Raw genomic sequence first — 24,819 nt, forward strand, 5'->3', positions numbered from 1 at the left:
ATGTGTGGCATGGGAGCGAGAAAGCAATACTTTTTTGTGTAGTCAGCGGGGATTGAGCAGGGAGGGCTGGAGGGCCAGGCCCGGTCAGCGCCAGTATCTGCTTTATTTTTAAATTTGGAGGGGTTGGGGAGGTGGCTCTGGCCAGTGCATGGGTTTGGACTTTTGTGGTGGGGGGATGGGAATCGGGCCAGGAGACCCATAATTGCTTTTTGTTTTCTAATCAAAGGAGTGCTACTTAACCAGATATCTTTTGAAGGTATCTGGTTAAATAACTAGTTCCTGTTCGTACCCTCAGATCATTGCAGACCAGTGGGTTTTGCTTCCCTACCAGCAGATGGAGGCAGAGAATAAGAACTTTGAGCCATTGCTACATAACCAAGAGTGCCACCTGCACTTCCTCAGTATTTCTCTGTCTCCAGCAGATGATAGGGGTGCAAACCTGCAGTCTGGAGTTTAAAAATAAATAAATAAATAGATAAAGTATAGAGATTCTTCAATTCTTGGGAAGAAGAAGAGGCTCCCCGAGGTGTTAGGTTCTTTCATAGGCCATCCTTCAGGTAGAGCAGCACGAGCACGGGTTTGGTAATCCCTGATCTGCCTCAGCCCTTATCTTCCAGAGGGAGTAAAAGCTTAGGGGTCCTGGTTCCCTCACTCCTTCTGAGGTCCTCTTCCTCAGCAATCAGCGTGGAGCAGCCAGATGCAGGGACATTTTTTTTTGTTAATTTTCCCTTTGTTGGTGGCTACTCATTTAAGTAGTCTAAAAAAAAAAAGAGAGCCGTGATGGCTCGGGCAGCTTTACTCCCTCCAGTGATCGTGACATTGGGTAAGAGGAGGTTTATCCAATTTCAACGGTGGCACCGGGGGTCCAGGACAGCGCCAGAAGGAGCAGTGATTGAACGTGCGGCTCTCAGGCTATTTTTGGTGCTGGCCACGCAACAGCGTAGCGCCTTCCGCTCAGCACGGGAAAGTGTGCAGGGCCTGTAGTTTGAGGCAGTCATGCCTCAATAAGGCCTCATTGTGTGCTGTCAGTGCAGCTAGAAGGGAAGGATCCTCCGTGGGGGGGGCACAGTTAACAAGCGCTGTATCAGGCCATTGGGTCCCGTTCTGGAGGCCATGGGGGGGTCGGAAGGGATGGTGGCCATTTTGACTGCGCCATTCAGGAGGCCCCGGTGAGGTAGGAAGGGACAGCAGCCATTTTGGCTGCATGTGGAACAGCATCTAGGGATTTTCTCTTCCTCTCCCCCTCTGTTCTATCTTTGGTATTAGCCACGGCAGCAGCATAGTGCCTTTTGATCATCACAGAAAAGTGTGCAGGGCCTGTAGTTTGCGGTGATCATGCCTCAATAAGGCCTCATTGTATGTTGTCTGTGCCTCTGGAGGAGAATGGGACCTCCATGGGAGGCACAGTTAACAAGCGCTGCACCTGGTTGTTGAGTTACATTCAGGAGGCCCTGGAGGAGTCAGAGGGAATGACGGCCATTTTGATGGCATGTGGAGCAGCAGCTTGGGAGATAGACTCTCCCTTCATTTCCTGTCCCCAGTGAATTTACACTCCAGGGAGGACATGGGGAAGCCAAGGGAGCCAGAGGGGCAAGAGCTCCAGTGTGTCTGAGGAGCTTTCCAAAAACTTTGGCCTTTTGTTTCATAAGGTTTATAGGGCACAGAAGGAAGCTACAAATAAATGAGCAATCTTGCTGAAGTCCCATCGCTCGGCTGAGAAGCCTAAAAGTGGATACGCACACACAATCTGGGTGAGTTTCCTTTGACTCCTTGGTCTGGGACATCCGACTGGTATGGATTTGGATCAGATGTTTTCCAAGAGTGATGGTCCCCGATGGTGTGGGTCTCCAGGAGGGCCCGCAAGATAGTCCACAAGACCATCTGGGTGTTGTTCCTGCGGGAGTACCAGCTGATGAGGGTCTTGATGCGGATGAGGTCCCTACGAAGAAACTACTTTTATTATTCCCCTGGTACTTGGAGAATTGGGGACCTAAATTCCGCATGAGAACTTGGAGAAGGATGGCCTGTACTGGATGGGGGCCCATCTAAGGTTTTTTGTTTGCAAAGGAAAGGAAGGAAGCTCATTAACCATGAGTGGGATTCTCCTGAGGCTGGTCTGAAGGTGCTAGGGCCATGACAAAGAGACCTTGGAACTCTGGAAGTTTCCAAAGGTGGATACGGCAGTGCCGATAATGACCAAGAAGATGATCATTTCTGGTGACAGGGTCGACAGCGATGTAGGGTGTCTAGGATTGGAAATTGAAGATCCTTTTGAAGAGACTGATTGGGTCTCAGTCTTCGAGCTGCTGTTGAGCTAGTCTGATGCACGCAGCTAGGTTTGAAGCAGGTATGCCCTTTCAGCCCAAAATATGGTTTCCACTGTGGTGGCATGGATACTCCTGTGGTTGAGTCAATCAGCGCAGCTTGATAATTTTCTCATTCAAGAGCTAGCTTGCGGATGATAGCCAAAGTTGTGTCTGTGTAATCTTCCTTTTAAGGGGAAGCAGCTGTTTAGGGAAGCCCTGGACCTGTTGAAAAACCTGAGGGTTTCCAAAGGGAATGGATTCCCAGAGAACAAGAAGAATGCCAAGAAGACCCTTTTGCCGCATGCCCGGATTAGGGACGCAGTGTTTTTAGGTCTGCCAAGTTGGCCTTAGGTGTGGGGCAAAGGCAGACCTCAGGTCGGCAGCAGCCATTTCGGGGTTCCCTATGGATTTCCAGGAATGATGCCAGTCCGAGAACCAGTGGAGGTAGTACTTTACAATGAAGACAGGTGGTCCTCTCTTTGGGTGAAACAGTAGAAAGGACATTGTCTCACATTTCTGAGGTGTGGACCAGGACCATGTCGGACCAGTATGCTCTTGAAGCGATAGGAGGACGTTGTTGCCTGTTCCGGGATGCTTTCTTGGTGGCCCATTGCGGATTCCGATCCAAGTGAAGGTGATTCGAAATACAGTTCCTTGCTTGCAAGATTCCTGCTCTGGAATTGGGGCCCATTTTGGATCTCCTAAAGGTCACCGTAACACTGTGGGTTTTGTATTTCCAGAGGATGACGCTGTGAATACTCATTGTAGTGGTTCAAAAAGGAGAATTTCTAGCAGCCTTGGGGCTGATGGAAGCCTTTCTGCCTTTCCGTATTCGGCCTGATTCTCAGAACCTTTTTGATGTTTATGGTGCTGGAACAGCTTTTCACCCTTATCTGGATGCCTGGATCAATCGAGTAGTCTGAAGAGGAATGTGGTCAGTCAGCGCACCTGATGATGGAGGTGTTACAGTCACTCGGATGAGTGATAATTTGGGCTCATTGTCATCTAGTTTTCACCTGGACGGTGGACTATCTGGGGGCGCAGGACTGTATCCAGTTGGATGGAATTTTTTTCTCTCAGATCGGAGAGAATTTGCAAAGATTCAAGGTCAGATAGAGCATTTCTGGAAGCTGCCAGTTTCCAAGGCCTGGGATTATTTACAGTTGCTGGGTATTATGGGCATTTGCCCGCCTGTGGGCTCTCCAGCAAGCACTGCTGTCCCGCTTGGAATACATTGTCGGAGAAATGTCAACGGCTTTTACCACTGCAGAGGGAATCCAGATTCAGTCCCTCTGGATGGCGGTATTGCCACAATTTTGGAGAAAGGGTTGGATCTGGAGACTCCCATCTGGGTAGTACTGACCACAGATACTAGCCTCAGTGGTTGGTGGGGGGGGGTCTGCCTTGGACAGATGGCTCAAGGTTGGTGGTGACCTATGGAAGCTCCTGGCCTGTCAATTGTTTGGCAGGGCATTGATGTTTTGTCCTCCCTCAGGCCTGAAGATGAGTGATGAGTTTTTTTCCGTCAATACAACAACAGTGGCACAAAGAGCCTCATTTTAGCTCAGGAGGGCCAAGAGTTTTTGTCTGGGCAGACAGGCATTTGGATGGGATGTCAGCTTCGCATGTGGCTGGAGTGGACAATGTGCAAACAGACTATCTCAGCAGGCAACAGCTGGACCTGGGGGAATGGGAGTTGTTGATGAAGGCCTTCGACCTGGTTTGGGTCTGCTGGGGAAAACCTAGCGGGATCTGATGGTGATATCCATACGTCAGTCGCAGAAGGGAGATCAGAACCGAAGGCTAGACACTCGGGTTCTCCCATGGCCGACGGGGTTCCTGCAGTACATTTTTCCTCCATGGCCATTTATAAGTTACAGGTTGAGATGCTTTGAGAAACCTCCAGATTGAGTAGTACTTTGGGCTCCAGAGTGGCCGGCTCATCCATGGTTTGCCACCTCGCACATGGTTCACATATCTGATTCCTCTCACAGTATGAGGGCCTCTGAGCCTATCTTCTCAGATCAGGTGGCTCTCCTTTGTCTCGTGGTTTGGTTTTTTGAGCAGTGAACTTTAAAATTAAAAGGTTTCCGAGGGGCAGCTTCAAGCCAAGAAGACTGTCCAGGTCTTTGGTTTGCCGGGTGTGGAGGCTTTCTGAGTCTTGGGGTTTAGAGTAAATCCTAGACATCTGCACATGGAGATCTCTCATGTTTTGACTTTTTTTGCAAAAGAGCTTACCCAAAAAGGCTTAGCTTGCATTTCCTTTTAGTGCAAGTGGCAGCATTGTGCAGGTTTTTTGATATCGCATCTGGATGTGATACAGTTCTTGAAAGGAGTCAAGTGTTTGCAGCCATAGGTATGCAGATTGTGTCCTTTTGAATTTAGTCCAGGTATTATGTGGACCTCTGTTCGAGCCTTTACAGAAGACGTTGTTGAAAGTTCTTACCCTGAAGGGGATTTTGGAGCTACAGATTTTGTCCTGTAGAGAGCCATTTCTAAGAATTATGGATGACAGGGTGTCTTTCTGCACGGTACCCTCATTTCTGCTCAAGGTGGTTTCTTCATTTCTCCTTATTCAGGAGGTGGATCTGCTCACATTTCTGATTTGGTCGTCTGAGACGTCAGAGGCATGGAGCCTTCATTTGTTGGGGGTTTGAGTACTGTTGCAGTATCTCAAGGTCACCATCAGTTTCTGACAGTCGAGTCATCTATTTCTATAGTTAAGCGGGCCAAAGAAGGGTTGTAAGGCTTCTAATGGCTCTATTGCTCTTTGTTAAAAGAAGCTATTGTTTTGGTCTATTTCTGCAAGAGGCGTTGTGAGCGCACTCTACTAGGGTGCAGGTGGCTTCTTGGGCAGAGTGTTAATTGATGTCGCCACAGGAGATCTGTTGGGCAGCAACGTGGTCTTCGTTGCATACTTGCTCTCGGTGTTACCATTTGAATGTTCAGGTACAGGCAGAAATGAGTTTTGGTGACAGTGTGTGGAGAGTGGGTCTTTAAGAACATAAGAAAATGCCATACTGGGTCAGACCAAGGGTCCATCAAGCCCAGCATCCTGTCTCCAACAGTGGCCAATCCAGGCCATAAGAACCTGGCAAGTACCCAAAAACTAAGTCTATTCCATGCTACCATTGCTAATGTCAGTGGCTATTCTCTAAGTGAACCTAATAGCAGGTAATGGACTTCTCCTCCAAGAACTTATCCAATCCTTTTTTAAACACAGCTATACTAACTGCACTGACCACATCATCTGGTAACAAATTCCAGAGTTTAATTGTGCGTTGAGTAAAAAAGAACTTTCTCCAATTAGTTTTAAATGTGCCCCATGCTAACTTCATGGAGTGCCCCGTAGTCTTTCTACTATCTGAAAGAGTAAATAACCGATTCACATCTACCCATTCTAGACCTCTCATGATTTTAAACACCTCTATCATATCCCCCCTCAGTCGTCTCTTCTCCAAGCTGAAAAGTCCTAATCTCTTTAGTCTTTCCTTGTAGGGAAGTTGTTCCATTCCCCTTATCATTTTGGTAGCCCTTCTCTGTACCTTCTCCATCGCAATTATATCTTTTTTGAGATGCGGCGACCAGAATTGTACACAGTATTCAAGGTGCGGTCTCACCATGGAGCGATACAGAGGCATTCTACACTGGCCGGGCATTTCACATGCCCGGCCAGTGTAGGAGTGCTTTGGTACATCCCACTTGTCTGGACTGATCTGGGGTACGAACAGGAAAGGAAAATTGTTTCTTACCTGCTAATTTTCTTTCGTGAAGTACCAGAGATCAGTCCAGAGACTCAGCCCCTTATTTACAAAAGACCGAAGACCGTTAGACTTGCATGAATGCAATCTGAGGATTTTCATCATATGTGTATTCACAACCTAAACAGGACTTCCAGGGTTTTTTCTTGGTTCCATGGGATTGTTTTGAGAATCTAGGTTTGACATTTGTCTTGGGAGGACGGGATATTGTTATGTTTTCACTCTAGTTTGGCTTGGGTACAGTTCAGGACTGAGGGAGAGTGCAGATGGCACTCTTAGTTATGTAGCAGTGCCTCAAAGTTTTTATTCTCTGCCTCCATCTGCTGGTAGGCATGCAAAACCCACTTGTCTGGACTGATCTGTGGTACTTCAGGAACAAAAATTAGCAGGTAAGAACCAATTTTCCTTTATCTGCCCACACAAGGCCATATAACTTTAGACCTGCTCTGAAGCAGGCTTAAAATTATTTGGCTAACTTAGCCAGATATTACTGATATTCAGGTAACTTAGATGGATAACTTAGAAATGCCCTGGAATGCCCCCAGAACGCCTCTTTTCTATTTGGTTAGATTTTAGTCGGATAATAACTTATCCGACTAAAATCTAGCTGAATAAGTCACTCAATATTGCAAACCTTGCCATTTAGATGGATAACTTGTGAATTATCTGCCTTAATTGCTTTGAATATTGAGCTCCAAATTGACCTATAAATGTAAGCAATATTGGGATGCTCCATGTTGGGTTTTTGTTTTTTGTATTTTTTTAATCCTGATCAGTTGTCCACTGTTTTGTTTTGTTTTGTTTTTTTAGTAGATATGTGAAACTAAACAGATGATATTGATCTAGTCCATTAGGGCAGTCAATATTTGGTTATTGTGTGGCTAATGATTTCTTTTTGTATGGATGTGATGTCCTTTGTGATGTAATATTGTGCTGTATTATTGTGGCTGTTTGTTTTATTGAGATATTGCCTCCTTTAATCATTTTTATTGAGAATTTGTACTTGGATGACAGAATATATGGATTAATGTGTACTTTTTTTATTTGGAATTTTGCCTGCCATTTTTGCCTGAAAGTAAGTCTAATGTTTAAAAAAAATAATACATACTTTAAAAAAAATAATACATACTTAAAACTACTTTTAAAATTACTGTTATAATAATGATTATTATTGTTATTGATATTGCCACAGCGTATTTCAAAGTGATACCAAAATGCCTTTTCTATTTACCCTCTTCCCATTTATGTTTTCCATCTGGAAGATCCTATGTAGGATAATCTGATGTGTACTTTTATTGTAGGATGCTATTTCTTCATTTTGTGTCTTGCTGAAAAATAAAATGTACAAAATATGATGGAAGGAATTTTCATGCAGCTGGAAAACATGTGTTAGAAATGGACAATAGAAAGACAGCAAAAAACTAAAAACAATTTTATTTTTAATTAAGGCTTTACAAAACAAGTCAAAAGTGCTTAGGTGCTTGTTCAGTCATCAGTTTAGATGCATGATAACCAATCAGGTTCAGACTTGGCAGAAAGGTCCACCATGATCCTATCTGACACAGTATTGAAAATGACTGGTACCTTATGAGGTTCAAATAATTCTCAATAAGGTAGGCCTGAAAACTGCTAGAGAATCTGTGCATGTGCATGATTTTCCCTTCCTTCCTTAGCACTAATTATGCTTCTGAAGGAATAATGCTGGTCTTTTGTTGCAGATGCGGCATGCCCCAGAGGCTTTGCCAGAGTTATGGGCGTCGCATGTGAAGGTGAGGTCATTCTTACTTCTCTGGATTATTATCCTGAAAGAGAATTTTTCTGATCTATGATATGTTATGCTAATTATTATATTCTATCATTTTGTTTTTAAGCTCCCAAAACATAACTTTCCCCATAACAGTGGTATTCATATTGAAAATGTGTGTCTTTCGTCCCAGGGATGTCAGTAAGAAATTAGGTTAGAAAGCTCAGCAACTGTGGTTAGGATCATAATACTTTCACAGAAGGTCGGGAAGCAATATGAAATCTCACTGTCCTCTCCCGTTATTTTCTCTGTTGAAAATTAGTGGAAGTAACATATTGTTTATTTAGAAAAGCACTCTTCAGTATTGCAAGAAAACCAATAAGGAGGTATTTGCGATGAGATGGAGTTATTGCAATATGAGTGTATGCGTCCTGGAGGTCCAGAGAGCAGAGCCAGTCTCCTCTTTATAAAAGAGGAAGAAGCGAGCCTAAGGTTACCATCTTGAACTTCTCTCGCTGAAGGTACTTGTTGAGGGCTCATAGGTCCAGGATAGCACGAACACCTCCCGATTTTTTGGGGATTAGGAAGTACCGGGAATAGAACTCTAGGCCGTGCTGAGAGTAGGGCACGGGTTCTATTGCCTTGGACTGGAGAAGGAGGGGAGACCTCTTGATCCAGAAGGGTGGAGTGATCGGATGTTCTCCACATTGGTAGAGGTGGGGAGTCCAGTGGTACAGAGAGAAAGTTCAGATGGTAACCCTGAGCAATTATCGCCAGTACCCATTGGTCTGAAGTGATTGAGTGCCATATGTTGTGGAAGTGGCATAATCGACCTCCCACTGGTAAGTGAGGCAGTGGAATCTGGCTGCTGCTCTCTAGGTGGAAGTCAAAAACCTGAAGCAGGCCCTGGTTGAGGAGCTGCTTGTGGCTTTTGTTTACGTGTTTGACAAGACTGTGCTTTCTGAAAAGGTCTCGTGGCATGGGATCTGGTTGGTGGCAGTTAGGACTTCTTCGGGCGGAAGAATTACTTTTTAGAGTCCTTTCTGAAGGGCTGTTTAGAAGAATAGTCAGAAGGCATCAGAGAGAGCTGTCTTAGGGTTTCATGATGGTCCTTAAGTTCCGCCACTGTTCACTGAATCTGTTCGCCAAACAGACTGTCCCCCACACAGGGCAGGTCGGATAGCCTGTCTTGTACTTCAGGGCGAAGGTCGGAAGACTTCTTGCTGAAGTAGCGGCTGCAGATACCCTAGTGGCATCAGGTCTAAAGACTTCTTCCATCAGAATGCATGTCAGTGCGGTAACCTCCTTCCATAAAGGCTTCGGGGATGTTCCTATATCGGTACAACCCCTTGTAACATGTTTTTTGAAGGGCTTGTTTCACCTCAAGCCTCCACTGCATCCTCTGGCCCCTTCTTGGGACCTTAATCTGGTTTTGGGTCGGCTCATGAAACCACCATTCGAGCCTCTTCACTCTTGTGAACTTCGATATCTCACATGGAAAGTGATTTTCCTTTTGGCAATCACTTCAGCTCACAGAGTTAGTGAATTACAGTCCCTAGTTACCTATCCACCTTACACTAAACTTCTGCAGGACCGGGCAGTACTCCACACTTACCCTAAATTCTTACCTAAGGTAGTTTTGGATTTTCACCTCAATCAATCCATCATACTACCTACCTTTTTTCCCAGGCCCCATTCCAATCCAGGAGAGCATGCTCTGCATACCCTTGACTGTAAATGGGCTCTAGCATTTTATCTAGACCGTACAGTTGCCCACAGGAAGAGCACTCAATTGTTCGTCTCTTTCCACCCTAACAAATTAGGGCAACCTGTGGGTAAGCAGACTCTCTCCTCCTGGTTGGCAGATTGCATATCCTTTTGCTATCAGCAAGCAGGCATTCCACTTCAAGACCGTGTTAAAGCACACTCTGTGAGGACCATGGCGACTTCAGTAGCACACCGGTGATCGGTACCGCTTCCTGACATTTGCAGGGCTGCCACCTGGCGTTCTCTCCATCCCTTTGCAGCCCATTATTGCTTGGACAAAGCCGGAAGACAAGATTCCATCTTCGGCCAGTCTGTCCTTCGTAACCTGTTTATAACGTGACGTACCTACACCCTTCCGCCTGCCCAGTGGGGTTCAGAATGCCCTCTACCAAATTCCACCCCAGTTGTTGTGCCTGTTGCACGCCTTTGGGTACATTTGGTGCATGTTCGGACATCCTCAGCTCGGTACTCACCCATATGTTAGGACTACCGTCCTGTTTGTCCTGTGAGAAAGCAAATGTTGCTTACCTGTAACAGGTGTTCTCACAGGACAGCAGGATGTTAGTCCTCACGAAACCCACCCACCACCCCGCAGTATTGGGTTCGTTACGTTTCTTATTTTATTTTTCGGCACTGCCTGTAGCTTTTAAACAAGACTGAAGGGGGACCCCTGCTGGCTGCAGGGTTATTGCCATGCTGGGCATGCCCAGTAGGGGCCAGTCAAAGTTCTGGAAACTTTGAAAGAAGTTTTCTGTGATTGGGCTCCATCCTGTGATGTCACCCATATGTGAGGACTAACATCCTGCTATCCTGTGAGAACACCTGTTACAGGTAAGCAACATTTGCTTTCTAGTACAGTAGGACTTATTAGTACATAGGCCCTAGAGTCTTAAGACAAGTGTGTGCCCTTATGCAGCTTTGGAGGAATGATGTTTTTTGGGAGTGTAAAAGCACTGCAAGTATCAGAGCTAGAATGATGCTGGAGTGCCAGAACACTGCCTCTCTGGTAAGGCCGCCATCTGCATATTTCCTAGCAAGCCATTCTATATGATGGGTTAAGTCAGCATGCTGATCTTGGAGGATGGAGTGGTGTGAATCTAAAAGATGGAAAGTTGGAATATGTTGAGTAGTGCTAGAGAAATAAGTAGTAGTAGGAATAAAGGAATCACTTCCTTTCCAAGCAAATCATTTTAAAATAAAGACAGGTTAATGACATATGGAACACTAAGACTATGGAAGACGGTCATGTATGACTCATGTCACAGGACCTCTGACATCATAATTTATTGCTCTAACCATTGGGTCACCTCCTCCCTGCCAAGCATGCATAAGGCAGCATCACAGACTGGTCCAATTACCTTAAAACAGTAATGTGAACTTGGTAAAACATTGCATTCTTCTCATAAAGAAATGACCCTTAAACCTGTTTTATTTCCTCTTTCACGCCAGATGTGAATGAGTGTGAAGTCTTTCCTGGGGTTTGTCCCAATGGACAGTGTGTCAATACTAAAGGGTCTTTTCACTGTGAGTGTCCTGACGGACTGACACTAGATGGAACAGGCCGAGTGTGCATAGGTAAGAAATGCCTTGGTTAATTTTTGCATTCTTCTGTTTCGTCATATTTACATTTCATGAAACAAATAACTGTATAATGCAGAAAGCTGCAAATTTCCCATTAACTGAATTTTTAACAATTTACGGAACTTTAAAAGATCCGTTTCTTCTCTGGGAAATCATTCCACAATTTCAGAACAGATAAGGAAAATGATCTGTTCCGCAAACGCACACGGTGAAAGCTCTTAACTGCAGGAATTTGCAACAGACACCATTTGCCAAACGCAGACTTCTACTTGAAGCATATTCATGAACACAATTTTCAAGTTGTATTGCCCTAGTACCTCGAATATTCTTAAATGCCACTGTCAGAAGTTTAAAGTTGCATCTCTCAGTGACTGGAAGCCAGTGAAGCTTTAATAACAATGTTTCAGCCTGACTTTTCCTTCGGCTACCTGTTACTAATCTAGCTGTCATATTTTGAATCACTTGCAACTTTCATAAGGATTTACCTGGAAGCCTCAGAAACAGTTGCATTGCAGTAATCAAGATACAGGAGTACCAGTGTATAAGCCACTGATTTCAGTGCCTCAAGATTTAAAAAAGGACGGATGAGCTCAACATCTTCATACTGCAATACAAATTTTTTTTTTTACCTGTAAAATCTGTTTCTCCATACTCAATGTAGAATTGAGTTGACTTTCGTTCTTTCTTTGATAATTGATATCAGACTTGTTTATTGTGCACTATTGACTGGGTTGGAGATCTGGGTGAAATGTGTGAAGAACCACGAAGGTTTTGATGACCTGGAGATGGACTGGGCAAAACTGGTGGAGGAATAGGGAAACTGGTCATTTCAATTACGCGCACATCTTTTAAAATATACTGCCTTCTGCATGTAAATTGGGTTTTATGCAAGCAAGTCCTTCTTTAGTTTTGCACATAAAATATACACTCCTATATATTTTTGGTTCGAAAAGTATGTGCGTTCAATGCATTGAAATACTCGCTTTCAATATATTGCATGTGTTCAAGTGTAAGCATATATACGTGCATACGTTGAGGAGTAAGACAAGCATATTGCATACATTTAAACCTGTAGTGTATGCTTCTAGTGATATTACTTGAGTAACAGTGGAAGTGCCTGGGATCACAATGAACTGCCATCCCGGGTTTGTAAAGGACCTACAATTCAGGTACTTGGCAGCATGGGCGGAATGTGGGGGGTGACGAGGAGACAATAATTTTTTTATATATTTAGCAGAGACCGGGGGAGGGGAGCGGCGGAAGGATGGAGGCCCGGCACCAACATTTGCATTTGTCTTTAAATTTGGGAAGGATGTCCTGGCAAGCTGGAAAATTTGACATTTGTGCTGTGGGGGTAGGAATTGAACCGGGAGGTTGACAAATGTGTTTTGTTTTGTTTTTTTTTTACAAAAATATCCAGTTAAGTACCTAGTTATTTGACTACACGAGGCCGAATAACTTTAGGCCTAACTGGTTATATTCAAAAGCTTGCCGGTTAGCTTTAAATTTATCTGGCTAAAAATAGCCAGATAGAGGAGTATATTCAGCAGGACGTTGATCACACTGAATATATGGGACAAGTTATCTGGCTAACTTTAGCTATCCTCTAGCTGGCACATTGAATATTGGCCTGTAACCTTTTATCAAGAAGTAGATGTTTGCTAGTTCTTAAAGTATTTAGCCATCTGTTGGATCATTAGGCCAAATATTTTAAGAGGTTGTCTCCACTTTTTATCTTTGGGAAATGGTTCTTACATTTGACTGACTTTCTTTCTAGTACAAAAAAAGCATAGATATTACTCCAGTTGTAGTATCTTAACTTTCTGCAAAAAAGGATTCAGTTGATTTGTGTTGGTCCTCGCTCCATCTTTTCTTCCCTGTATGGTTAGACATTCAGATATCCTGTGATTCAACTTTAGATATTCAGATCGACTTGATTCTTAGTTTCTAAAACATTTATTTCAGAACAATGAATAAACATAGAGCTTACTGTAAGATGAAATGGAATCAAGAATAACTGTACAGAGTCTCTGGATTGTTAGAGCTGGGATAAGTATTTTCTGGAATATTGTAGTAGAAAAAAGTTGAATGCAATTGTGCATTTGCTTATTGGTAAAAAGACAGTGCTGCTTTGAGTCTCAGAGGTAGAGAGGGGGATATTGCTGGAGTAGTTCATAGCCTTTTGTCTAAAATGGAGAATTCCCTGCCCAAGAAACAACTTCCCCAAGGGGGGGGGGGGGGGGGGGGCTTTGAGCTCTCTAGCAGACCAATTAGAAAATATTTCACTGAGTAATGAAATGTAAAACAGAGAATGCTCATTCAGAAGGGTCAGATCAATCACGATGTAGTCTAATGATCTATCGGATCAAAGGTTAAGTGCCCCTGCAGTGCATCAAAGTTAATTAATACAACCACAGGTCACTGGTTGACTGTGTAAAAAAAAAACCATATAATGTATAAGCTGAGTAGTATGCAGAATATTTTAACAAAAAAAAGTAGAGAAAGAATTATAATTGTCAAATGAAATCAATAAAACTAGATAGAGTATTCCATCCGTGTGGAATATGGTGCTTGCATTTATATCATATTATTGTCAGTTTGCATGATTACATGGTAAGATTCTAGTTACTAGGGTTGCAGGGTGATATAAGATTAGTGCGGTTATTTCTCTCCAATATTTGCTTTTGTTATAAATAAAGAGTGTTAAAAAAAAAAAAGATACAGTATGCATTCTGAAAATTCAAGGGGCATTTCAGGTGACCTGTTAGACCATTTATGGGACAAAAGCATAATTTGCAAACATAATAGCATATTTTGTGGAACATGCAAGAAATTAGACTCTGTAGATATTTTATAGAAATGTAATCCTTTTAAGATTTTGTTTAGAAAACAACATTAGTACAAAGATTCTCTTCATTACTATTATTCAGCCCTTTCATGCTGTCAGCATCATTGTGCATCACTAACAAAGGCCCTTTCAAGCTCCCCTTGAATGAGTTTGCTAGTTTTCTGATCTTCCCTTTCTGATTCTTGGGGACCTCCTCCCTTGCGTTTTCCCTATCATTTACCTTCTTTATGGTGCTTGACTCCTTCACTCCATCAGCAGTAACCTTTCAACTTTGTTCTCAGCAGGAACTGCCTCCTTTTTCTGCTTTTTATCACTTCTTAATCTCATTCTCTTCATCTGCTCCTGTTTTTTTCTCCATCCATTGTCAGTTCTGTCCTCACCTAATCATTCATTCTTTCAAGTTTGTCATCTCCTGTGCTTATTTGCTCTAATCGCTTCAGTTCTTTTGACATTGACTCAATCACTTCTCTACCCTTTCTTCTCCTTTTAGGAGTCTGCTTGATCTTTTGCACCTTCACTGTGTAGCTGAGCCTTTCAGCCATGTTTCACCTAGAAACATAGAATATAAGGACCATCACGTCTACTCGGTTTCTTTTCGGTGTATGCCATAGATCTAATTGGTATCCAGTTTTTCTGTCACTTCTTCACAACTAACGGTGCTTTGTGTATATCCCATGCTTTCTTGAATTCCATTGCTGTTATTGCCTCTATTGCCCCCCCCCCCCAGAAGATTTTCCATACATCCACCACCCTCCCTGTGAAGAAATATTTTCTAATGTTCCTCCTGGGTCTAACACCCCCCCCCCCCCCCTTTTGAGCCTCATATCATGATCCCTTGTTCTAGATCTTTCTTTCCACTGAAAAAGTTTTGCTTCATGTGTTTCTATTAATTTCGCTCATGTTTTACCCATGTTATACACTTGTTATTACCTGCTCGAGGTATCCCTTCCTGATCATTTCCCATATTATTGGCCATGTTTTTTCTTACCTCTTGTTCGATGTATTTCACCCATGTTAGATGTAAACCGATGTGATATGACTTGTCATGAATGTCGGTATAAAAATGAAGTAAATAAATAAATAAATGTGTGGTTTTTTGCTTCTTTTTCACTGTTGTAGTGATCTCCGCCAGTCCGAATAGTTTTCTTCTCATTTTTAGTATCTTATTTTTTGGCAAAACAGCACTCATTTCTGTAAATAGTAATAGCGTCTGTATTAAAATTTACTGTTTACAGTGTCATTTATGTATATATAGCAATGTTCAAGATAATTCATGTGGTCATAATTAATTTATACAGTTATCACCATTTTCTGGATAAAACCTGCTCAATGCAGCATAGAACAGCATATCAGAATTAGCACATGAACATACAAAATATAAAAACATAAAACTAATCAGTAAAAAGGCATACAATAAAATGCAAATATAAAAATACACCCAATAAAAACAGCATAAAGATAATACCACAATCCTGTTTTGGCACCTGTTCACGATTTCCAGGTGCCTTGAGACAATTCAGTCTCTAGTCACTATTCTCTCTTGTTATGAATCCTTCAGGAATTGGTATACTGATCTCTTCAATTTTTCCTTTGTATTCTTCCTCTTGCCTCTTGATTTTTATGCTAGAATTTTGGCTCAGGCTTTTACATGGATAATGCCCAGGTCATTCTCTTTTTTGTTACTCTGACTCTATTTTTGGAACATGATTGTCTTCAAATGGATGTCCAACCACTTTTTTCAGTTTTTGTTTTCCTCCTGTCCCGTTTTCCGAACGCATGCCCAGGCACCACTCCTGGAGTCGCGCTGCCACTGAGGCACTAGGGACAAATATTCTCCCCTAGCACCTTCTTGGCAGCAGTCGCCAGGAGAGGTGGCTATCAGCGGGTTAGGAAAACAGACACTAAATTTTATGAGCGTCCATTTCCCTAACCTGACTGCCGGCACTTTAAAAAAAAAAAAGTTTGTTTTTTTAAACCTTTTGGATCCTCTGACTTAATATCCGTGATATTAAGTCGGAGGATGTACAGAAAAGCAGCATATTCTGCTTTTCTGTACAACATTTTGGGCTGCTCAGAAATTAACGCCTGCTCCGGGCAGTGTTAATTTCTGAGCGTCAAAATGTGCAGGTCGGACGCACACTTTTTTTTTAGATCAGGGCTAAGCTCACTGTTTTGCATTGGTCCCAGTGTTGCATAAATAGGACCCAAGTTTCCCTCTTTCACGTTCATTCTTTTTCATTGATCACTGCTTCATTCTGCAATCTGCTGTCTCTGTATCCATGTACTTCTAGAATTCTCCAGATTTCATTATTTGGTAAAGACTATTCTATTCTTCCTAGCTTTTCCTTATGCAGCCCTTCTGATATTCCGCTGCTTGATTCCTCACCGTTTATAGTCTGTACTGATTTTACTTGCATGGCACTTATTCAGGAATAAAAATAATATTAGTGGTGTCTGTCCCAGTTCTTCTTGGAAGCCAGTACTCAAATCTGAAACAAACCAGGAATCCTTTTTAATGAAATTGTACCCAATATATCTGTTTGGATACAGACTGATTCGTTTAACGGTGAACTATTTTCTTTCAACAATTTCTGCTTCACAGTTAGCAGTCAGTTCAGTGGTTATGGGAGAGACTGTGCTGTGTGAAGTGCTAAATCCATCAGTTTTCATGGAGACGAGATTTTAAATGTGCCATCTCTGCCACGTTAATACACGGCAACTCCCTAAGCACACACTAAGTTTCATGTTATTGTTTTCAGATATTCGCATGGAGCATTGCTACCTACAGTGGGATGAAGATGAATGCATCCAACCTGTGCCCAGCAGGTTCCGCATGGATGCCTGCTGCTGTTCTGTTGGTGCTGCCTGGGGCACAGACTGCGAGGAGTGTCCCAAACCTAGAACCAAAGAATTTGAGGCTTTGTGCCCTCGAGGACCTGGTTTTTCAAACAGGGGAGATGTTCTAACCGGAAGACCATTCTATAAAGGTACCCCAAAGAATACCATCCCTTCTATGTATATCAGGAAATGCAGCCATTTCTGTGTACACATTGACAAATTTTCAAAGTATACAATGAATTTAAATTTATTTTCTTTGTTAACCACTTTGATCATGTTGGAAAAGTGAGTTATAAATGTTATAAATAAATACATTATACTGTATTTTGCCAATCCACTATTAACTATAAAATGTCATGTGATGTGTTATATACTAAATATTAAGCAATACATGTTGAGAAAACAGACTCTCCCTATGACTCATGCAAACATTTTCTTTGCTATATCTAAAACTATTAACTTGGGCATTAACCTCAGTTAATTGAAATTATTTGTCAAGTGATGTCTTGCACTGTCCTGGTAGCACAAGGTATTATTTAATAGCTATGGGTTCAGTTTTTTTAGTTTTGAACATTGAAAAATTCCACACATCCAAATTTAGAAGCACATATACAGTATGTTTTTGGAAGTCAAAATAACAGAGTCCAAACTAAAACAATTTAGGAAGTGAAATGCTTCCACCCACCCATAATTGTTGTAGCAGTGAGATTTGATTCAATGGATTTTCTGCAATATCATCTTTGGAAATATGTCACAATGGCTGTATTGTACTCCCCTCACCCCCAATAGCTTTGAATTAAATGTACTTCCCTGTTGTGGAGTAATTGAAAGTTTGACTTGTGTTGCATACCTCACCTGTTATAGCCCACTGGCACTATTGCTTGACCATCGACATTGGTCGGGAGGCAGCTGGAGGCTATTTCCCTTTACAGTAATAATCTACAGCAGGCCCACTTAGAGCATTGTCTTTATAGTTTATTATGCAGAGAGAGCCAACAAATTCAGGGGGTCATTTATCAAATCGCGTTAGGATGTTATCGCTGGTGTTAGGGCCCTAACATCCACGATAATGCTGTAACGCATGTGATAAATACTGCATCGCGAAATGCGTATGCAAATTTAAAAATTTTATTCAAATGGGAGGAGTTTGGGCAGAGTACATGGAAATGAGGGCTGGCTAACATTGCGTGTGATAACGTAGGGTACACTATCATTGGATTTAACACCAGAAATAACTACACCTTTTTCCTGAGTGTTATGCCTGCGATAGCTGTGCGTTACAACTGAAACAAGATTTATCACAAATCCCGTTTCAGAAGGGAAGGGGGGGGGGGAATGAGAGAGAGCCTGTGTGGAGGGCCACTGATTTTTTAACTGTTTATACCACTGTAAGAGGGGGCATTATGAACTTGGAGTAAGGTTTGTGGGGTGAGTTGGGTTTTGGGGGACAACTTTATATGCAGAGTCATAAGTTAGAACAGCACAGTTACCTTCAGTGAAGATTTAATGTGATTTGGAGGGATGAAAGGTGAAAGAAGAGTAGATTTGTACTATGTTCTCTCTACCTAGCTTGACTGCAGTAGATAATACATCAAGCTAAGAAGAGAGAACATGGAACAAATCTATTCTTCTTTCACTTTTCATCCCTCCAAATCACATTAAATCTTCACTGATGGTAACTGTGCTGTTCTTATGTATGACTCTCCATGTAAAATTGCCCCCCAGAACCCACTCCACCCCACAAACCTTACCCCGAATTACTAGTGGCCCCTCTTACAGTGGTATAAAAAGTTAACTGTTTGGTGACCCTCTACAGAGTCTGTCTCTCTCTCTCTCAGCCCACCCCTTTTTTTATCACAGGCGCTATTTTTTGCTATATTTATCGCAAAATGATGAATCTAGGCCTTAGTTGGCTGTGTGGAACTCAAAATCTCACCACAGATTTCTAAATTGAGACTCCCTCACAGTGTATGGTCGCCAGTGATAGGAACAAATCTATCTTCCCGCACAGATGGGGATTAGTTATATTTCTGACTTCCTGGAAGGGACAAGAGAGATTTGTGTGTTCCTGAACAATTATTGACCTCCTGATGAAGCAGTATATTCTTGCATGCTGGACAGGCATAAAAAAATTAATGTAAATTTGTTTTTGCTAAATAAAAGAGCATCTTTACGACCTGATTTCTTTGGATCAGGTATGCAATTTACATTAGCTGTGTCTAACAAGATTTTTATGTTCAGTCATAAAAGATCTACTGGTAAAAAAAATATTGTGTGTTCTATTCTGTGCTTTCTACCAGATATTAATGAATGTAAAGTGTTTCCGGGTATCTGCAGTAATGGCAAATGCAGAAATACAATTGGAAGCTTCAAGTGCAGGTGCAACGGTGGATTTGCCTTAGATATGGAGGAAAGAAACTGTACAGGTAAAATAGATAAATATTTGCCTTGTGTTTACATATTTAAGTGGAAGGGTCTATGAATAATGATGGAAGAAAAAAGAAATGCACATACATACATTCACTTCTGCACCCTCTCCTGCCCCTCTGAATGCTCCTTTCCTCGACAGGTGAAAGTCTGCCCACTATGTTTTCCCCAGCAGACAAGACGTGTGGGTCAGCAGGCCAAAACTCATTTCCTCAGTGATTCATATTATTTGAATCAGTTGATCCAGCCAACAATGCAGATTTGTAGGAGCCATGATCTACATCATCAGGGCAATTTTCAAAGGGATTCCTGTTGGAAAAAAGTCGTTTACCCTTTCTGTGGAAAAAATGTGGGCATGATTCCATAAGTAACGTCCTCTTACCTGCACTGAAGTGGAGGCATTTCAGTGCAGAGTTAGATGGGGGACGCAAGTACTTGCATAGTTTGGTTAGGTAAAAGTATTCGCATAAAATAGCAGTTGAAAATTTCTAAGGGTATTTCTTTCTGGCGTAGATTTTAGTTTTAAAAGTCTTGCATATGCTTCTTTTGGAAACTGATGCAAATACCGTGGGAATAAGTATTTGTAGACTTTGCATCAATGTGGGCAGTTTTAAAATTGACCCTATATATTACCATGTATTCAAAAGCGACAAATCTCGTAGAGGTCGATTTTCAAAGGGTATAAGTGTCTAATTTTGGGTGATAGCTCTTAAATTACTATCTCTCCAGGTAAAACTCCTTTACCCACTTAAATGGCTTAAGGAACTCAAAGTGCACTCACTGGAAGGGAACAGGGAGGCATGAGAGAAGCATTTAAATATGTAGGCGGCTTCAATAAAGGTAGCATCCTCCATAAAGAAATTGAAGGATAAGCAGTCATGATGTGAAGATGAATGGAGGCTCAGAGGAAATAACCTTTTTGCTTGCAGTTGATGCCTGCCTACCAGTAGAGGGAGTAACCAAAATCATGACAGAATTTAATCAATCAGGCAGCCTGGTTAAGTCAAATGGATCTTTATCTGCTGACATCTGCAATGTTTCTATGCGACAGAGTTGCCCATAGAGGGATCTGTGTACTAACCAACATTAAAACCTGCTTGGAACACGAGTTACCTGCCATTTCTGATATCAGCAGTATATTGGGCTTGATGTATGTGAGACAGAACTATGTTACCATTGCCGTCGTTATACTGACTGCCATTCTGGTAAAATGAAAGAACTGGGGGAACTTCTTCTCCATCACCCAGACCCAAATACAGGCCTCCAGGCCCCTCCACCCCTAGCTCTTCCCTACGATTGACCTGATATTGGGCCTCTGGGCTCCCCATCCTGTATTCTCCCCCATTCTCCCACACAAAAAAATTGGAGCTCTAGGTCTGTGAACTCCCCTCCCTGCAAAACAAAAATTGGCATTCCAGGCTGGTGAAATTCACAGTTTCCACTCACTGCCAGGCCCCCACTTACTTTAAAAAACAGCCCCTGATTCTTCACAGGCTTTGCACCAATTCTCACAGGGAAAGTACGCATGTGCCTTCCCTCTGAAACTTCTCCCGCAGACAATTCCAGCTGCTTTTTGTGCAGGTAGGTTTTTCATGGAAAATAATATGCATAAATTTGAAAATGCAACTCACACACATCCTCTGGATTGCCTTCCTGTGATGCCGACTAAAGTTATGCATTACGGTACACCCAGCTTTAGTCGGGCAGAGAGAGAGGCAATTTTCAGATGGTCAATTTATGTGGATTAAAACGTGTTTTACTTGCATAAATGGCTTTTTTTCCCCTCCTCAGAACAAAATGTTAATTTCTTTTAATCAACTTTGGGTAAAAAAAATGAAAAGGCTTCCTTACTCTTATTGGGGGCGAAGCATCCCTGAAACCAAAAAAAGGCCTATGGATTAATATTTGCTGTGTGTTTACATATTTAAGTGGAAGGGTCTATGAATAATGATGGAGGAAAAAAGAAATGCACATACATACATTCACTTCCGCACCCTCTCCTCCCCCTCTGAAAGCTCCTTTCCTCAGCAGGTGAAAGTATGCCCGCTGTGTTTTCCCCAGCAGACAAGACGTGTGTTGGGTCAGCAGGCCAAAACTCATTTCCTCAGTGATTCATATTAGTTGAATCAGTTGATCCAGCTTACTCTCACACGTCCAGTATTCAGTAGAGCAAAATGCTGCTCACTCTGCAGCTGCTTTTCTAATTATTCTGTAGGTAACTGGCAGGTGATACTGTAAGAGCAGTACGCAGACCTCTCCCTCCGTATAGGGGCTGCTAGCGCTAGTAAAGCAGCACTACCTGACCTGCTGGAGCCCGGTCTGGGAAGAAGGCCCTAGGAGGGCGATACTCAGTGCGCTAGTGAGCGGGAAAGTTTCCCAGGTAACATTACCCAGATATTCAGCGGAGCACCGGCAGGTGTCTTTGTCCCACTGAAGATACCTGGCTAAAGTTAAGGCGGGTCATTTTAGGACAGCCGTTTTTTCCAACCAGGCTTGCCCGGCTAACTTTAGCAAGATAGCATTGAATATCAGGGCTCGATGGCTAAAGTTTAGCCCCCGTTCCTGGAACGCCTTCCCCCCTCCCCCACGGCAGCACCTCTTTTTACCTGACTAAATTTTATGCAGGTACTGAGTTACACACGTACGTTTGCTTTGAAAAATGATTACACTGGAAGTGCCCACATAAGTTCCAACTGCTTTCCAGAGCATTGAAATTTATATGCATATTTTTAAAAAATTGAAAAGTATGCATGTTAAGTGAAAACACCCTCAATCCTGCACCCCGAGAATGCCTTAGCACAGTCTGCTTAAACGTCTGTGCAAATGGGACGTGCACGTGAAAGTGAGCTGCGTGTCATGCAGGTGATTTAATGAAACTCATTTCTGCATGCAAAATACTATTTTGCGCATGGATTAATAATGATTAATAACTTTGATCATTTTGCCAGAAAAAATGACTTTCCCCAGAAAAAAAAGTAAAAAATCTCCTGGCATAGGCTGTCAGGGCAGGCTCCAGAATACCCATGGTTTCTGGATCATCGCTGTGATCATTGGAGGAGAGTGCATCAGAAGTCATGGGTGTGCACAGAAAAACTTGGCAGAATCAATAAGCATCATTAAAAGAAAATTGATTCCCATTTAAAATGCTGTTTCCTGAACTGTAAATGCTTTACTGGCTGCTGGGATCATTTTTTCATGCAGTCCTACCCTCCCAAGACTCAGCGGTGGTTTGGAACCCTCTAGCATTCTGGGACCCTGGGAAATTCTTACATCTCAGAGTAGGTACACTTTTCGTGACTGATCACAGAGGGCTAGATTATCAGACTTTCTGTAAATAGGAAAAACAGGGATGACATCTTCCTCCACTTGAGAGGAAACAGGATTTTGAAAGTCATTGTTTTTACATTAGATATATCCCGGATCCGGATGTATCAGCTCAGACTTTATGAAGCAAAGACATCTGCAGTTATTGATGTGGCAGTTCTGGAGAAATGTTTTGATGTGTCACGGAAAGCTGAAATGAAGTCTAGTTGTGAAATAAAATCAGCGTGCAACAAATCGGCAAGCAGATCTGAACTCTGGACATGTGTGACCGAGAGACTCGTGTGTAGCGTCTGGCAGCTTAAGGGCTTGAATGCCTGAGAATTTAAAAACTGCTCTCAAGAGGGTCCCGGCCTCTGTACAGGTTTTAAATGATTGCCAACTGGACGCAAAGGGCGCAATTGTCAAAACTGTGTGGGTAGAGGGGAAAGTCCATGGGTATTTTTAGCCACAGATTTTCCATCACTTCTCAAAGTGAAAGTACAAGCGTGCCTTCTCTTTGAAAACCGCTCAAAGGAAATGGAGCTGCAGAGATTTGTAGCTGCTTTTTCCTGCAAAAAAAAAAAAAAAAGATTGTGAGCCACATGCTCACTTTTACTTGCATAAAGGGTAGTGGATTATTTTCAGATAGGTCTTTTACCCTGGTTAATAGCCTTTTATTGGAGCAAATTGTGCTTGAAAAATTGTTCTCACAAATATCACTAGTTCGAGTTTCACATTGATTCAATAGTTTTACTCTCTGGTTCATTCTATGGCTCAGATTTGTTTTACTGCTTGTGGCAGGGCTAACTGGCTTTGCATGCTCTGAGGCTGATGTAATAAGGTGTGCTAAGCCCACTGCATCTGTTTATTCACATTTCAGTGGACTTTTTGTGAGCTAAACTTTATGCACAATTTAGTAAAGTTTTTAGCCTTTAAAAAAATGTGCACTAAAATATGAGTAAAAATATGCACTAAATTAGCTATTACTCTCCAATATAGGGAGGTGTATTAAAGTCCCAAGTGCTTTTTTTTTTTTTTTTTTAATGCTGGGAATTTAACTCCTGCATCAGAGGTGGGGGGAAAATTAACTCGCATTTCCTGGAGTTAGTGTAAGTCTATGGTGCTGTGCCAGCATGGTCCAAAACCTGGAGTTCCTGGGTGCAGGAGCCCTGGACTGAAGTCTTTCAGATCCAGCATGCATCAGTGCAGACAGGAACCCCAGGTCCAGGATGCACTATCGCTAACACTAACCCTGGGAAACCTGAGTCAACTTTTATTCTATGTTTGGCCCAGGAGTTAAATCTGAAGATCTAAAAACACAACCAGGCTAAGCAATGGGACATCTAATTTTGGGACCCCCCCCCCCAAGTCAGAGGGACTTGGGGGGGGGTGGGTGACTGGGACCAGAAACATCCCAGTCACCCACCTAAGTCGTCCCCCCCCCCACCTTCCCACCCACTTACTCTCTAAGGATAGGGATATCCCTACAGTACCTGAATGTTAACCTGCTTTGAAACATAGAAACATAGAAATGACGGCAGAAGAAGACCAAACGGCCCATCCAGTCTGCCCAGCAAGCTTCACACATTTTTTTCTCATACTTATCTGTTTCTCTTAGCTCTTTGGTTCTATTTCCCTTCCACCCCCGCCATTAATGTAGAGAGCAGTGATGGAGCTGCATCCAAGTGAAATATCAAGCTTGATTAGTTAGGGGTAGTAGGGGTAGTAACCGCCGCAATAAGCAAGCTACACCCATGCTTATTTGTTTTACCCAGACTATGTTATTCAGCCCTTATTGGTTGTTTTTGAAGTTCTTGTAAGGTGGAAGATTAATCAAACAAACAAATAAATAAATCAATCTTTACTTCCATCCACTCGCTAATCCACCACCACCATCTGTAGGCCCCCCCCTCCCCCCATACTTACCTGAACTAATGGGTGGATGAATGAATAGGGGGTCATTTAGTGAGAGGGTGGGAGGGGCAGGTGGATGGTAGATGGGCTGGTTTAGTGGGTGGGGAGTAGTTTAATGGGTGGGTAGGGGTGGTGGTGGTGTTTAGGGGATTGTAGAGGGGAGGATATGTGGGTATGTAGGGGGGGGGGGTCTCTGGTCCCAGGGCAGATTCCCTCTGAGCCCCAGTTCTTCTGCTCACACGTGCCAGACAATTAGGGACACGTTGACAGTTTCCCCCCTTAACTTTTAAAGCACTTGTTTTACTTTGCATCTGTTTTTAGCAAGCCTTT

At 42.6% G+C, this 24,819-nt stretch overlaps 1 protein-coding gene across 1 annotated transcript in view; it reads left to right on the forward strand.

Moving 5' to 3' along the window:
- Positions 1–24,819, forward strand: part of FBN2 (fibrillin 2) — a 596,571-nt gene that overhangs the window by 361,520 nt on the left and 210,232 nt on the right. The window contains exons 22-25 of the mRNA XM_029619106.1: positions 7,786–7,836; positions 11,028–11,153; positions 16,767–16,994; positions 19,146–19,271. Of these exons, the coding sequence (XP_029474966.1) occupies positions 7,786–7,836; positions 11,028–11,153; positions 16,767–16,994; positions 19,146–19,271 (531 nt within the window). The remainder of the gene's footprint in view (positions 1–7,785; positions 7,837–11,027; positions 11,154–16,766; positions 16,995–19,145; positions 19,272–24,819) is intronic.

This window comes from Rhinatrema bivittatum, chromosome 1 (assembly GCF_901001135.1).
Source record: "Rhinatrema bivittatum chromosome 1, aRhiBiv1.1, whole genome shotgun sequence".
NCBI lineage: Eukaryota > Metazoa > Chordata > Amphibia > Gymnophiona > Rhinatrematidae > Rhinatrema > Rhinatrema bivittatum.